This window comes from Ambystoma mexicanum, chromosome 1p (genome assembly GCF_040938575.1).
Source record: "Ambystoma mexicanum isolate Mex_15411 chromosome 1p, UKY_AmexF1_1, whole genome shotgun sequence".
Taxonomy (NCBI): Eukaryota; Metazoa; Chordata; class Amphibia; order Caudata; family Ambystomatidae; genus Ambystoma; species Ambystoma mexicanum.
This window is the reverse complement of record NC_090921.1, coordinates 834418891-834433414: the sequence shown is the minus strand read 5'-3', so window position 1 is coordinate 834433414 and position 14524 is coordinate 834418891. Positions and strand designations below refer to the sequence as shown.

The window sequence follows — 14524 nt, the reverse complement described above, 5'->3', positions numbered from 1 at the left end:
GAGATTTCCTCCTTCTGGTCTTGGTCCTGCTCATCTGCTGGGCCCAGGCCCTCCACCTTAAGGCTTTTTTCTGGGCCATTTTACTGCTGTTTCCCTGCCAAGGCATCCCGCCTCGATTTTGGAAGCTGCTGCCGCCTTGAAAAAAATTGTGACTCCCCAAACCCAACAAATTTGCATGCCTGGGTCATCTTTGGGCGCCACCACCGTTGTCCTGCTTCAGGGGCCATTTCTGTGCATGTGCTGACCACGTTTGCCTGCTGAGCTGCTGGGATCTGCCGTGTACAGTCTCCTCCGTCCTCCTGAAGCCATCTCTGCTGTGAATTCCACTTCTGTATGGTGGATCCCACTCCAGTGAAGGATGATTGTTCTTTTTTCCGAGCCATTGGGGTCATCGTTGGCTCAGGATGCCAATCCCTGGGTGACAGGAACCTTAATTTTCGACCTTCAGAAAGAATCTGGAGACAACCACTTTAAGTACTTACCTCTGGGCCCTGGGTTGATCGGTTATTCCAGATACTCTCTCACACTGGTCCCTGTGGTCATTGGGTTCTGCAGGTCCCCTTCTACTGCATTTCCCCATTTGATAACATTGGGGGCCTGAATCCTGCTCTGCTTCTATGCTCCTGGGACTGCTGGGTCTTGAACCCTCCACTGGATCTCTTCTTCTGTGTTTCCACTGGTATGATATGATATGATATGGCATTTATAACGCGCCTATACACAGGTGACCCCTGGGGTCGATTGCCGTCTTCTTGGTACCTGTGAAAAGAGATGAACTTAGCTGGCCTTGTCCTATTGTTTCCTATAACTGATTCCCCCTGGGCAGCCCCCCTGCCCAGCAGCCCCCTCGGCTAAAGGCCCCTTGGGCAAAGGGCGGCTCCCTCTGTGTCCGCAGGGGACGCCAGGCGCCAGTTTTCACCTTGCTTTCTCCACCTTCTCCCGGCACACCCCACCTACACCTGTTCACCTCATGCACATGGTTTCTTCACCTCACTGTGTTCCACAGTTGTGGTTACTAGGGTTCTTTTCTCCCCTCGCAGGTTTCTCAAACTTAGGTGGCCTCTCCACTGGGTACCTAATACGCACTTACTGTTGTTCTCTAAAATGTGGTAAAGTAGGGTTTTTCTCCCCTCGCAGGTTTCTCAAACTTAGGTGGCCTCTTCACTGGGTACCTAATACGCATTTACTGTTGTTCTCTAAAATGTGGTAAACTAGGGTTTTTCTCCCCTCGCAGGTTTCTCAAACTTAGGTTGCCTCTCCACTGGGTACCTAAATACGCATTACTGTTTTCTGAAATGTGGTAAACTTGGCCTTGCCGCTCACTTCCTGTCTGTGTGCTCTCGTCTCGTTTGTCTTCCCCCCCACTCCCTCCTACTCCATGGTGCTCTCTATCTCGCCTATCTTTTCTAACTGCTTCTCTATTGACTATCCTGCTCTCCTCACTAAATCTGGTAGGAAAAAGTTTAAAAAGGACATCCTGGTCTCCAACCCAGGCCTCCCTATCGCTGACACCTACACTAGTGCCTGCTCCAAGGAAACTCTCACTGACATCCTCTTTTTCGTGCCTTTGCCTGACCTATGGACCCTTCATATGGTCTCTGTGCTCTCTCCTTTCTCCTCTTCTCCCATTAATGGTGGCACCCGTTGGGATGTCCTCTTGGCCCCCTTCCGCTCCTCTAAGGCCATCATTAATGTCTACGCTAATGGAACCGTATTGGTCCAAGGCCCTCAGGCCAACCTTCACCTCTTTGATAAACGCTTCCCACGCCTCATCAACTTCCTTTCCTCTCCTGCTGTCCCCCCTCCTCTATCCTCGGCTACCTTGCCTCTACCCTCCCTCCCTGCCCCCTCTCGTGCTCCTTCTTCACCTCCTTCTTCTACACCGCCGCAGGGCGTACCTCTGATCTGTACCCCTCCCCGGAAGTCCTTCAAGGTTGGCAACCTTCTCCACATTGCCACTCTTAACTCTCGCTCTGCCATCAAACATTCCTCTGATATCTGTCGCCTTCTTGAGGAACTGGACCTGGACGTCCTCGGTCTCACTGAGACATGGTTCATGGCCAGTTCTGTCACCAGCTTTGACACACTCCTACCTGACGGTTACAAGATCCTCTCCGTGCCCAGGCCCAACCGTCCAGGGGGCGGTGTGGCCCTTATCTTCCCTGAGTGGATTCCTGCCACTGTCACTCCTACGCAGACCTACTCCTCTTTTGAGTGTTTTGTCTGCCGACTCTCTCTCTCTCTCTACTAGCCATTCCCTTACAGTGGCTACTATCTATCGGCCACCCGGTCAAATTTCCTCCTTCCTCTCTGAGTGGGCTGACCTCTCCTCCTCACTCCTTGCCTCAACCACTCAACTCCTCTTTCTTGGTGACGTCAACATCCACCTGGATGCCTCCAGTCCCCCCTCTGGACTCTTTCGTGACCTCTGCGACTCTCTCTCACTCTCTATTCTCCCGTCTGGGCCTACCCATTCTACAGGGCACACTCTTGACGGTCTGATCTCTTCTGACCTCCCCCTCTCCGTCCCTCTCTCCACTCCGCTCTCCTGGAGTGATCACTTTCTCCTATCCTCCCACCTCACCCTCCCTACCCCACAGGCAAAGCCACCCTCATCACTGCCACCCACCTTCTCGGTCATCCGACCCATGAAGCGCGTGTCAGTTGAGGCTTTCGCTGCCACCTTCTCGCCTCCCCCTCCCCCTCCGGCTGACTCCCACCCTGACACAGCCCTCTCCCCGCTCCACTCTGCTATATCTGATACTCTTGATATCCTTGCCCCTGTCATGAGAATCCGCCTGAAGCCCAAAGCCAAATGTAACTCCTGGTATGACTCGGTTCTTGTCACCCTAAAACGCAAGTGCAGGGTGGCAGAGAGGAAATGGCGTGCTTCATGTTCATCCTCTGACAAACTGGCCTGCCGCCTGCTCCAAAGGCAATACCGTCTCTCCGTTCTCACCAAGAAGAGAGCCCTTATGCAAGCCCACATCTTTGCGGCATCTAACAACTCTGCCGAACTCTTTAAAATCTGCAAGGAGCTTGCCAACCCTGCTGCAGTCTCTACCTCTCCTGTCCCCTCCCAGGCCCTCTGCACTGCAATGGCCTCTCACTTCATCTCTAAAACTCAGGACATCCTGTCCTCACTCTCCTCCTATCACCTCCATCCCTCTCTTCCCGGCTCTTCCTCTGGCCCTTCTGCAGCCACCCCTCCTCCCTCCTTCTCTGCCTTTCTCCTTTTCTCTGCTGACGAAGTTTCCAGACAAGTCCGATCTATGAAAGTCTTGTCTAAACAGGTTCACCCCTGTTCCTCCGAAACTATCAAGGACCACATCGACTCCCTGGCTCCTGCCCTGGCTGATTTTGCAACCACTGCTTCGCCTCTGGAGTCTTCCCATCCCCCTTTAAGCACTCCCTTGTGCAACCTCTTCTTAAGAAACCCTCTTCCGACCCCTCCTGCCCGGCTAACTATCGCCCAATCTCAATCACTCCCTTCCTGGGCAAGCTCCTGGAGAAACTGGCCATCTCCCAGCTTAACCTCCATGCTGAATCTGTTGGTAGTCTTCATGACCATCAATCTGGCTTCAGAGCTGCCAGAAGCACGAAACTGCTCTCCTGAACATCCGTGTGGACCTGCTCTCGAACCTCGACTCCAACACTCTGTGTGTTCTCATTCTGCTCGATCTCTCTTCTGCCTTTGACCATGCCATCCTGCTCAACCGTCTCCGTGATAACCTGGGTATCACTGGTCAGGCTCTGGCGTGGCTGACCTCTTTCCTTTCCAATCGACCCTCCCAGGTCCAACTGGGGTCCTTCCTCTCTGACATCTTTTTATCTACCTGTGGTGTCCCCCAGGGATCCAATCTCTCTCCCTGGCTGTTCAACCAGTATCTGGCACTCCTTGCCCACCGCATCGCCGCTCTCTGCCCCAACTTTCAGTGCTATGCGGACGATACCCAGATCATTTTCAGGCTACCCTCGGCCTCCTCCTCTCCTTCCCTCATCTCTGACTGTCTGTCCGCTATCCACGAATGGTGTGCCGCCAATGACCTCTGCCTTAATGCCGGTAAGACTGAGATTCTAATCATCGGCACACCCACTCCCTCCTTCCCTGCAGCTCTCTGGCCAGCCTCTCTTGGCCCGCTTCCTGCTCCTACCTGCAAGGCAAAAAACCTCGGGTCATCTTCGACTCCACACTCTCCTTCTCTCCTCATATATCTGACGTCTCTAAGAAGCCACACTACCAGCTGCACCTCCTCAAAGGTATTCTTCCCTTCCTCTCCTTCCCCCAGAAGCTGACTGTCTCCCGAACCCTGGTTCTCTCGAAGCTGGACTACTGTAACAGCCTCTATCTTAATCTGCCTGCCTCCACTCTCCGCCCTCTGCAACGCATCCAGAACAGGACTCTGAGACTTGTCCTTGGCCTCAAGCCCAGGGACCGTATCTCTCCAGGACTGAAATCTCTACACTCGCTCCCAGTGGCTGCGAGGATTAAGTTCAAAACCCTCTGCATTGTCCACAAGGCCTTCTGCGGCCTGGGGCCTAAATACCTTCAACTCTCTCTTCCTAAATATCTTCCTTCACGAGCCCTTCGCGCATCTGTCTCCAACTCCCTCAGGGTCAGCCGCTTCTCGAAGCAACGAGCTGGGTGTAGATCTCTCTCTGTGGCAGGGGCCTCTCTCTGGAACAGCCTTCCTGCCTCCCTGAAACTTGAGGAGAACCATCTCCGGTTCCGGAACCACCTCAAAACCTTCCTCTTTGCTTCTGCTTTCTCTCTCCCTCTCCCCTGCTAAATTCTTCACTGAACCTACACCTGGGACACTCTCACCGACCTCGGTCCTTGGCCCAGCCACTCTCCACTTGCACTGCCCCCCTGGCAACCCCTGCACTGCGGGACTGTCTCTGTATCCCTACAGCCTCCCCCCTTCCCAGCACTTGTCTGCACTTACCTTGCACTTGCCACCAGCTGGCCCTATTTATTTATTTTTTATTCTACTTACCCTGTACTGAACTTCCCCCTCTCCCCTTGCACTTTTTCCCTTACCCATACCCCTGCACTTGCGCGATCTAAATGACACCTGGCCTAGTAGGATCGTTGTCCGTCTTCCCCTTGTTCCCCCCTCCCTGCCTTGTCGCGCCTTGAAACACTTGTGTATAGGCGTGTTACAAATGCCATATCATATATCATATATCATATCATATGGGCCTCTCATCTCAACAATGGAACTCTTAAATGTGGCACTGCAAAGTTCACCTGTACTGTGACATTTTCCTAGGGTCCTCCTAAGGACCCTGAAGTTCCCCACCAAGCCCTGGATCTTTGGACACTTCCCCATATGTACTAGGTACCTTTCATTCTGTACACACAGTCATAGGTTATACATTGCACCCTTGTGTCTTGATACTGTTTCCTTCCTTGATGTGTATGTATGTCCTTCTGAACCTAGGGACTATCTATTTAAAAGATATCCTGCACTTTGGTAGCCCTCCTGGCTGTGTTGGACATTGTGCTACCCAGTGCGCAACCTCCAAGTGCTATACTGTAGTATAGCCATATGTGTTACATCATTACTGTGTGTAATATTGTCTGGGGGTCTTTCTCTTAACTTACATCTGAAAGCTTATATATATGGCGCCTACCACCAGGTATGGGGCCTACATTTTTAGTTAAGGATTGAGTTAGGCTTTACTGGCCATTTACTGTTTTTTTTTACCTACACTATGCTGTGCAATGGGTTCTGTGTAACCAGAGTACTTTTCTTCTCCTATCATAAATATGTTATGTGTGACTTTATAATAAAGTGTATATTTTTTTATTATTTTAAAGGGGGGGTTCCCTCCCAACCCCCAGTTTTTTATAGACCTTTTTTTTTTACTAACTAAACTCCCAAAAAACCTATAAAATAAACAAATATATTCGGAAAAAAAAATGTTTTTTTTCCGACATTAATGCATTCGAAATTCTGCATTCGAAATTTTAACTGGATACCATTTTTAGGACAGTGCACAAAATTGTGCAGGCCCCTGGGGGAGGGACTCTACTTGTTTGGCTTTATGGTTCCCTGGTGCTCCCCACAATCCTGTTATTTTATGTTGGGTGCCTACCTCTGGCAGTGGGCTCACGTATAGACATTGGGGTTAGGGGAGTTGTTCTACATACATTACTCTTTTTATAATAAGCTTGGTATCTTTTTAATATTGTGTATTATACCAAAGTAGTTATTTGCCCTGATAAGAGTATTATGTATGATTTTAATAAAGTATATATTTTTCAGTACATCAGTGTGGTGTATTTTCTAGAGCAACGTGTATGGATTAATTGCACTCCTGTTTGTGTCTGCATATTGCTCCTACATGAAAATTAATCCTCGTTGCTCTGTCCACGTAACGTACCTTAGATGGGGTTTGGCTTTACTTTCTTGTCATGTGTGTTAGCCTCCCATTAGGGTTAGTGGTTGTAGCGCCCTCAGCAGAGCGTGGTACAACACCAACCTTAACAACTATCAGGGCATAATGTGACAGCCCTTTTTGCAGGTGGTGGACTGGCAACCTAGTTACGAAGGGCTCTACCTATGGCAGAGGTTGAGGCAGTACGTGGCAAAACTAGAACTAAATGGGAATCTGGGGCCATGGCAATCCAGTGATACATGATCTCGGTGGGGAACAAGCCCCAAAAGCTTTGGCTGCGGAACAGGCAATTCTGATGAAGAGAAGTGTGAAATTGAATCCTCATGGGAAGAACAGGGCTGGGTGGGTCAGATGGCAGAGAAACCTACAGAAAGGGGGTAACCCACCTTTTGCCTATCAAAAAGTAGTTATCAAAACATGTGGTCTATTGGAGAGAGATAAACCACGTTTATGGAATTCCCAGCAATATTGGAACCAATGTGTCCATCAAGTAAAAGGATTTCAGACAGGACTCTGCTTTCCGGTACCTAGGAGTCAGAACTTGCTGAACTGCCTGGAACAGAAAAAAATGTATCCCTTTCAAGGCTTCTCGCACTTAAAAGAGTGCTCATTGTAGACCCGACAACTTGTACACAGAGGGTTTGTATCCAAGGTGGAGCCACATCTTGAAACATTGGAGATATATAGCAGACCATGGCTTTCCAAAATTTGGTTATCAGTTGGCAGGGAATGTAAACCTGCCTTTTTAGCATCAGGACATGTGCAGTTGTTCTGGGAAACAAGATTGCTGGCATGCTATTTTGAATGGCAATGATGCTCTGAGTGGGTAACGTGCTCTGCATGTTGTGCATTATAAAACAGTATGACACAACACATAACATTGCCTTGCTACATGACAGGGTCAGAACATGCAACATGCTGTGAATCCTGTAAAAGAAAATGTTCAATTGAATGCTACTTCGCTGGATCACCAATTACATAAACAAAGATGCATTAAACGTTGCATATGCTTCTCATGCCACTTCCTAACACAAAATGTACTAGGTTAAATTCCTTACTGGATCATCAGCCAACAGCGAAAGGTACTGATCTAGGACTTGTTTGGAAATGTTGTATCCTGCCGGAAGAGAGCGGAAAATCTGTGGAGAGAGACATACTAAATAAAGACAGCCAAGTATGGATTATCTTTTACTGAGGTCATTAGCACACAACTCTGGATGCCCAAGTAGTCACTGTACCCCCCCGCACCCCAAAAAATATTAAGTGCACACTTTACTAAGAGAAGATTTGGAAATAAGGTATCAGGTAATAAAACTGCGGCAAAAATGTTGCTGGTAAAAAAAAGAATTCACGTGGTTTGACCCGGTGAAGGTGTACCCCATTATACCATTTAAGGGGGGCAGGGGTTGCGGGGGTGACCCCTGCGCCCCTTAAATGGTATAAGGGGAGCGAGGGTGACCCCCCCGCTCCCCTTAAATGGTATAAGGGGTCCGGGGGTTGACGAGGTGTTCCCCGCATCCTTTACGTGATTGTTGCGGCAAAACTACTGCATTTTTGCCACAATATTTTGTATCCACGGCCATTTTTGCCACGATTTTAAGACATGGAACCGGAAATAACAGTGGTAAACAGGATCAACTCATAACTTGCATAAAGGTTGTTCTATATCAAGCTCACATTTACTTACAAATGCATCCTCAGTATTTTCATAATCACATTTTCTCAACGTCTACAGCTTAATGTGAATAATGGCACATCTCTAGCTCATGGAGTCTGTATTTACAGGGGAAGGTAGGGCTGGAGCATACAGACCAGCATATAGTGCTGCCTGAGGAGGGAGATAATTTCTGTTTTAAGCAACTGTGCAAAGAAAAGGGGAACACTAATTCCCCTCCCTTATAACCCCATGGCTGGATGATCGAAAGTGACACTATTCAATGCTGTATCTTTATTTCGGTATTGTATTCAACCAGGCACAATTAAATATTCAATGTTTCAATTTATTAAGATAATTTGTATAAAAAAACAAACATGTTTCACTAACATTTAACCCACTTGTACATATTGGTATTCATGGGTTAAGGTGCTGAGGGGGTTTCGTATGGTATGTGACTTCAATTTTCTTTAGCACATACACCTTATACTGATGGTCAACTAATTCTGTTCTTCCTTATCAAATTCACAATGAAGGGCCTATAAAAAGACTGGTCCCTGTGTTTAAGCTCCACCAGGATGCTGGATAAACAGCAAAAAGGGTTGGTCGTTCTAGCCTGGAAAAAGTCAACATATGTTTCGGCACCTTTGTCTAATAACGCAGTCCTAGCAATCGCTAACGCTTTGGAACTGTTGTTGATGGGCCTTCTTCAGGACGTAGATGTTTTTATTAGGTGGCTTAGTCTGAGAACCCACTTGGATGTTACATACACCAACACTGTAATACAGACAATAAGAATATTGATATTATACCCGAAAGTGCTTGGTTTTGTGATGTTATTTCTTATAAGTGCCACACACTAATCTTGATTTGAGTCATTAGGGGAATGGGCAGCATGTGCAGAAGGATTACTTCTGTCTGAAGACGGGACAGGACAATGTTTCTGTCTTTGTTTCTAGATTGAACAGGAGTAAATATGATATAAATTAGTATTCATTATGTGTATTCTTCATTGTGTATCTAATTTTTTAGAAGCATACAATGATGTCGCACATTATTAACCTTATTTTTCTATTTTTATTTCTTTTTATAATGTTCATCCTTAAGTATCGATACTTCAAAAAGTAAGTATACAATTTGCTTGGGCATTCTCCTACAAAAGAATGTAACAGAATCCATTAGCCCAATTTGCAAATGCCATTTGGCTTCTAACGTGCTTTGCTGTGTTGCTCCCCAGCGCTAAGCAAGGTAACACCCCATGTTACCATGGAGATGTTGACAAGCTCAGCGCTGCCAAGAGAACGGCACTGGACATGCAAGTGTGTTTTGAACATTCAGCATTTTGTTAAGAAAGGACCTCTCCCTTAGCTTTCTCAGTTTATGAGCGGGCTGGTTTCTCACCTGCTGCGCCTACGGGCCATCTTTGCTTCTTATTCTTCGTCTCCTGCCAAACCCGCAAACGCGGGTGGGCGAGAGATTACTCCATTTATGTTAAAGTGACGCACCGCAGTGATGTACGCTTCGTTGTCGTGTCCCGTTTAGAACCATGTGATCACTCTGCATACAGCTTAACGTTTCGATATTTTGGATGTCACCATCTTGAAACGATGTAAATCCAAAATGTGACATATTGGCCAGGCTACATATTTTTAATATATAAGTCACTGAGTTATCCTCTGTGGATCCTTCTTAATGCATGGATGATCATGCGACTGGGCGACAGACGTTCCAGCTCTGGCAGAAGAGGCCAAACCAGTTTAGGTGCGCAGTGAACAGCTGACGAAAAAGTCTCCCTGCAGGTAACAGTGACCAATTGTGAACTTGTGGTTTGAAAGGGTTAAAGGTTGTTCAAATCGACCACGGTAGCAAGGCAAAAGAGTCTGTTGGGATGATGTGGCCCATATAATATGCTGCTAGAAAGACTTTTAGGTGGCACATCTAGTACCTACATAGTATGTAGAATATTCTACTTGGAGTGACATTGAACGGTCACATTACCATCAAGGTTTTACAACCTTTTCCACACATGCAATACTTTGTTTGAATTAGAAGCACATCAGTAAACTGACCCAAATGCTCCCATATGCCTATATGTTCTCCAAATACCTTTTCTCCACTCCCATACACACCCCAATTAGAGGCTGTTGCCAGCGGCAAGAAGCCATTTACAAAAGGTCCAAATTAAAATAAACCAGTGGGGGCATGATTGGTCCTGTAATGGATGGGCTTTGGGATGTCCTTTGGGACAATAGAGTACAACCTACAAATTGTTATGTTCTAAAGCAGTACCATCAACTAGCCTGAGCTGCTGCTCCTTACCTCATTGGATGACAGCGGCTGTGTATATGGAGCATTGGATGATGTGGTCACTTCACTCATTCTGAGCATGGTCCGCACAATTTCACTGCTGGTCTTTTAAAAAATATAAAGTGTAAATAGGCATTTAGAAATAACAGGCAACATATGAAATCTTTTGTCAAGGCTGTGGAGCAAAACAAGGGTACATGTTACACTCAATAACTAGACACATATTCACAAACCACTGTAAGGAAGGCATGGTATCAACAATAAGACAGACACAAGTGACCACAGTTCAAGGTTGTTTATTGACCTTAAAAAAGGGTTTGAAAAACACCTATCTAATCCTAAATCTACAGATGGGAGCAAGCTACGACCATCAAATAATAATAACGCAGTTGTAGTAGTGTCTTGCCAAAATAAAAGGGCCTATACTAATAAACCTATTGCCAATCCTTACTTCGAAATACAAATACTGTGGGAAACAATGGAAAGAAAAAGAAAGAGGTGTTCACAAAATGATATGTCAGGATGTTCAGGCCGTTGGCCTCCATTCCCCACGTTTTCAGCACGGGACAAGGCGGTACACTCGAGCTTAGCACAGTCTCGGGCTTCTCTAGCAAAAGAATACAATTCAATCATTACTATAAAGGCATTCTGTGCCCAAGTCTCTTTGCCTTTCAAAGTCTCTTCGTTCAGAGGGCCTGATTTGAAAAACAATAAGTTCTTTTCCTCTTTCAGATTTTCACAAGTACTCAATTTCTTAAGCGGTTCACTATTCACCTCGGTTCCCCCTCAGCTGAGCTCCGATCATCTCAACACGATGTTCGTAAATTATTTATGCATCCAATTTCTTGTAGGATACTCTTTCTCGGGTGACTCACGGTTCATTCACCCCGGATGGTCCTCAGTTGGGCTCAGATCCCTTTTAACATTGTTCAATTAGTCTCCCTCTGCCAGGCTTGGACTAATTCCAATTTGCAATGTAACTTTACACAAACGTCCTTTAACCAAAAGCTTTTAGCTGGTCTCCCTCTGACGAGCTCGGACCAACTTCATATAAAGACTTTTGAATGTGCACAGGGTTTTGCTTGACCCGTTGCAGGACCACTTCAATTTCAAAATTCTTTATCACTCTTCACATTTGCCACCTTTGATGTGATTTGGTATTCATAAACACACCTATACACAAGTGTTCAGCTGGATACCTAACAGAGAATTATGAATGAGCACCCACATGGTGCCGGATCACTCTGTCTACGGTATCATATCTTGGCTTCAAAGTTCAATCACTCATCTGCTGTTTAATTTTGTTTGTATTGCTTGCCACATACGCTTCATACACTGTTCTCTTCAGTTTTCACTATACAATGTATACCTTGGCTTCAACACAGATCCGTCTGGTATCAGTTCCCCCAACTCACCGGCTGTGCCGACTTCACTGCCGCTGCTTTGTTGTAGGAGTCAAGGACAGTACCAGTGTCAACAGTAATGGTCTTTCGTTGAAAAGGTCAAGGGCACTTCCCTCCTTGCAATCCTCTTCGGTTTGCCGTCTTTCACCTTGTATTAAACTGCCATCTTGGAACTGCTGCTTCCTCGTTTGCTTTGCCTTGCTCAGAGTGTGCTTTTGTGCTCTGCCTTTTAGCCGTGCGGGGAAGTACAATGGAAGTCAGGTGTGTGTAATGGTCATCGGTAATTGCCTGACCCTGCCTGACTATTGTATTGGGACATGTCTGATATACGGCTCAGGTGTTTGTCTGTTTTTTCTTGCAGTGAGCTGTCCGTGAGCAAATGTTTGTGTTGGGAAAGAGGTTGGGGGGTGGGGTGGGGAGTAAGCAGTTTTGTGTTCCTAAGTATCCTACTTGGTAAAATGGGGTAAAGGTGTTACAGGGAAAAGGATACCATGTCTCGCCATCCGGTGTCCCACTTCCACCCCCGAAGACCCCTCACCAGGTGATCCTCCCACACTGGTCCACCCTCAGGAATTGGATCTAAAAGTGATGGCCGTGTCCTGGCTACCTGGATGACAGATCCTCTGGAACTAGTGGGTGAGACACCTTCAGGTTTCTCACACCACCTACAACTACTTTACAACTAGAGAAAATTGGAAAGCCAGTTAACCGAGTGGGAAATTACAATCGGTCTTAGCTTTTCACATCCGATCTATGTGTATTTTGGGAAAGTAACCATCATACTGTACTTGAGAGCGACATTTGTAAGTATTTTTTTTTCTCATCAACACATTTTGACACTAGTTTTGCACCAATGTATCTCCGATAAATGCCGGGCACAGCCTTCCGAGACACTGCTTAGCCAGGCGATTTATGATTTCGCAATCTGGATGCTCATCGTCATTGAACTGGTGCTGAAGCACCTGAACCTGCATTCTCTCCTCACTACACATACAGGCACATTCTTAAGGTACAAGCCATTCCCATCATGCTGGTAGACTCGTGGCTAGGAACTAGATCTGAAAAAACCTTAATTAATTGGGGCAAGGTGATGGGAGTTCAATTCTCCCTGCCAACATTGACACTATTATACTTTTTTTTCCTGAGTCTGCATAAAGTTAAGGCAAAAAAAAAAAAAAAAAAAAAAAGTTTTTTTCCCAGACAGAAACACTGGGATCCAATTCTGTGAGTGTGTAAAAAAAAAAAACACAAACAAAAAAACAAGAACCGCGCTGAGTTGGGCAGGCTGTTGGTAGTTGAGGCGAACTGTTATATCACCTATTCTAAAGCGTATGCTAAGAAATAAAACTACCGTAGAACCCTTTTTAAAGACTGCACTTAGCGATGAAGTGTAAAGCTGCAAACATTTCCCAGAGTAACTATAAAAACTGACTTTGAGGCACAGCATCCGAGAATCAGGAACAAATCGTGAACTACATACTCCCCCCACCTCTTTCCGAGCCAGTCCTTTTCTAGGCACAGCATCCGAGAATCAGTAACAAATCGTGAACTACATACTCCCCCCACCTCTTTCTGAGCCAGTCCTTTTCTGTGAACTCGGTCACCCACAGCTAGCAGCACATTCAAGCCCTTCTGCCCACACCCGACTGACTGGTGAGAGCTATACAACACAAGCCCTCTGTCATGGGTACTTTGCGCTGCCTCAGCAGCCCATACTCAGATGGTTTTCAATGAACTTTGCAGCCAGAAGCACCCTTTGCATGTGCCCATTTCAACCGAGACAGTCTCTGCTTTTTCACACATACATTTTAGGGTGAACTCAACGCCTACTACATAGAGAGTAATCCCTCCACACTCTAGCCCTCCTCTGTCCAAAAGTATTATTTTATCAACATTGCAGGTATTGAAATATACATCTGTTGCTCCTCTTCTTTTAACGGTGCTTCGGTATGGTTTGTGTGACTCCCTTCCCTATTACAGTATATTAGCAAGCTTCCTGTACTTTTTCTATGATATGGGCCATAGAAGGGTTTGAGGTGGGTGCGGGAGGGTGGAGTACCATACTGTGTTTTACATCTTCGCATTTAAGACTGTCTTTCCTTTTCCACTGGCATTGGAATGCATTGACATGGGGGTTCCAGTACTATTTGTTGTGTTGATGTAACTTCCCATTTGCGAAGGCCCATGACATTAACATACTGAACATTAGTTTTCTCTAGTGCCAAGACCTCAGCCACCGGAACTTACTAGTCCCCAAAAGAGCTAGCCACCTGCAGGGTTGTCCCCACCAACATGCGGCAGGATCATTTAGTAGTGGATGGTGCAGCCAGAAACAACATTTTTCCTTATAACTTTTACTTTCTCTCCGTCTAAGTTTTTCCACTTAAACCAATTTTATCCTGAACTTGACTACTTTAACTTCAAGAGCAAGCTCTCTCTCCTGTCCCACTCCCATCTCACCTTAAGGAAAACATGTCATGGTGAAAAGCACAGTACAAATATTCTAGAGGGTCTCCTAAAAATAAAACGTGTGTTCGCAATCTGCTTGACAGAGCTTCACATGTTTGTTACAATTTATTCATAGTCCGTTTTCTATTTTCCAAATATAAATAAACTATCACCATTCATAAAAAAAAGTGCACATACATTTAATCATCTCAAGCGAGCAAGGCAGCGTATGCATATGACATTGGTCAGCCTATGCATTTCCAACACTGTCGGTCTTCAGGGCAAATTTCTACAGGCCGATTCATGT

General features: G+C 46.2%; 1 protein-coding gene across 7 annotated transcripts in view; it reads right to left on the bottom strand.

Moving 5' to 3' along the window:
• Positions 1-14524, bottom strand: part of POLR3C (RNA polymerase III subunit C) — a 685095-nt gene that overhangs the window by 212028 nt on the left and 458543 nt on the right. For all 7 annotated transcript variants that reach the window (XM_069652779.1, XM_069652773.1, XM_069652781.1 and 4 more), the window contains 2 exons: positions 10379-10471; positions 7464-7544 (listed from right to left, as the gene is read on the bottom strand). In XM_069652779.1, coding sequence (XP_069508880.1) covers positions 7464-7544; positions 10379-10471 — 174 coding nt within the window. The remainder of the gene's footprint in view (positions 1-7463; positions 7545-10378; positions 10472-14524) is intronic.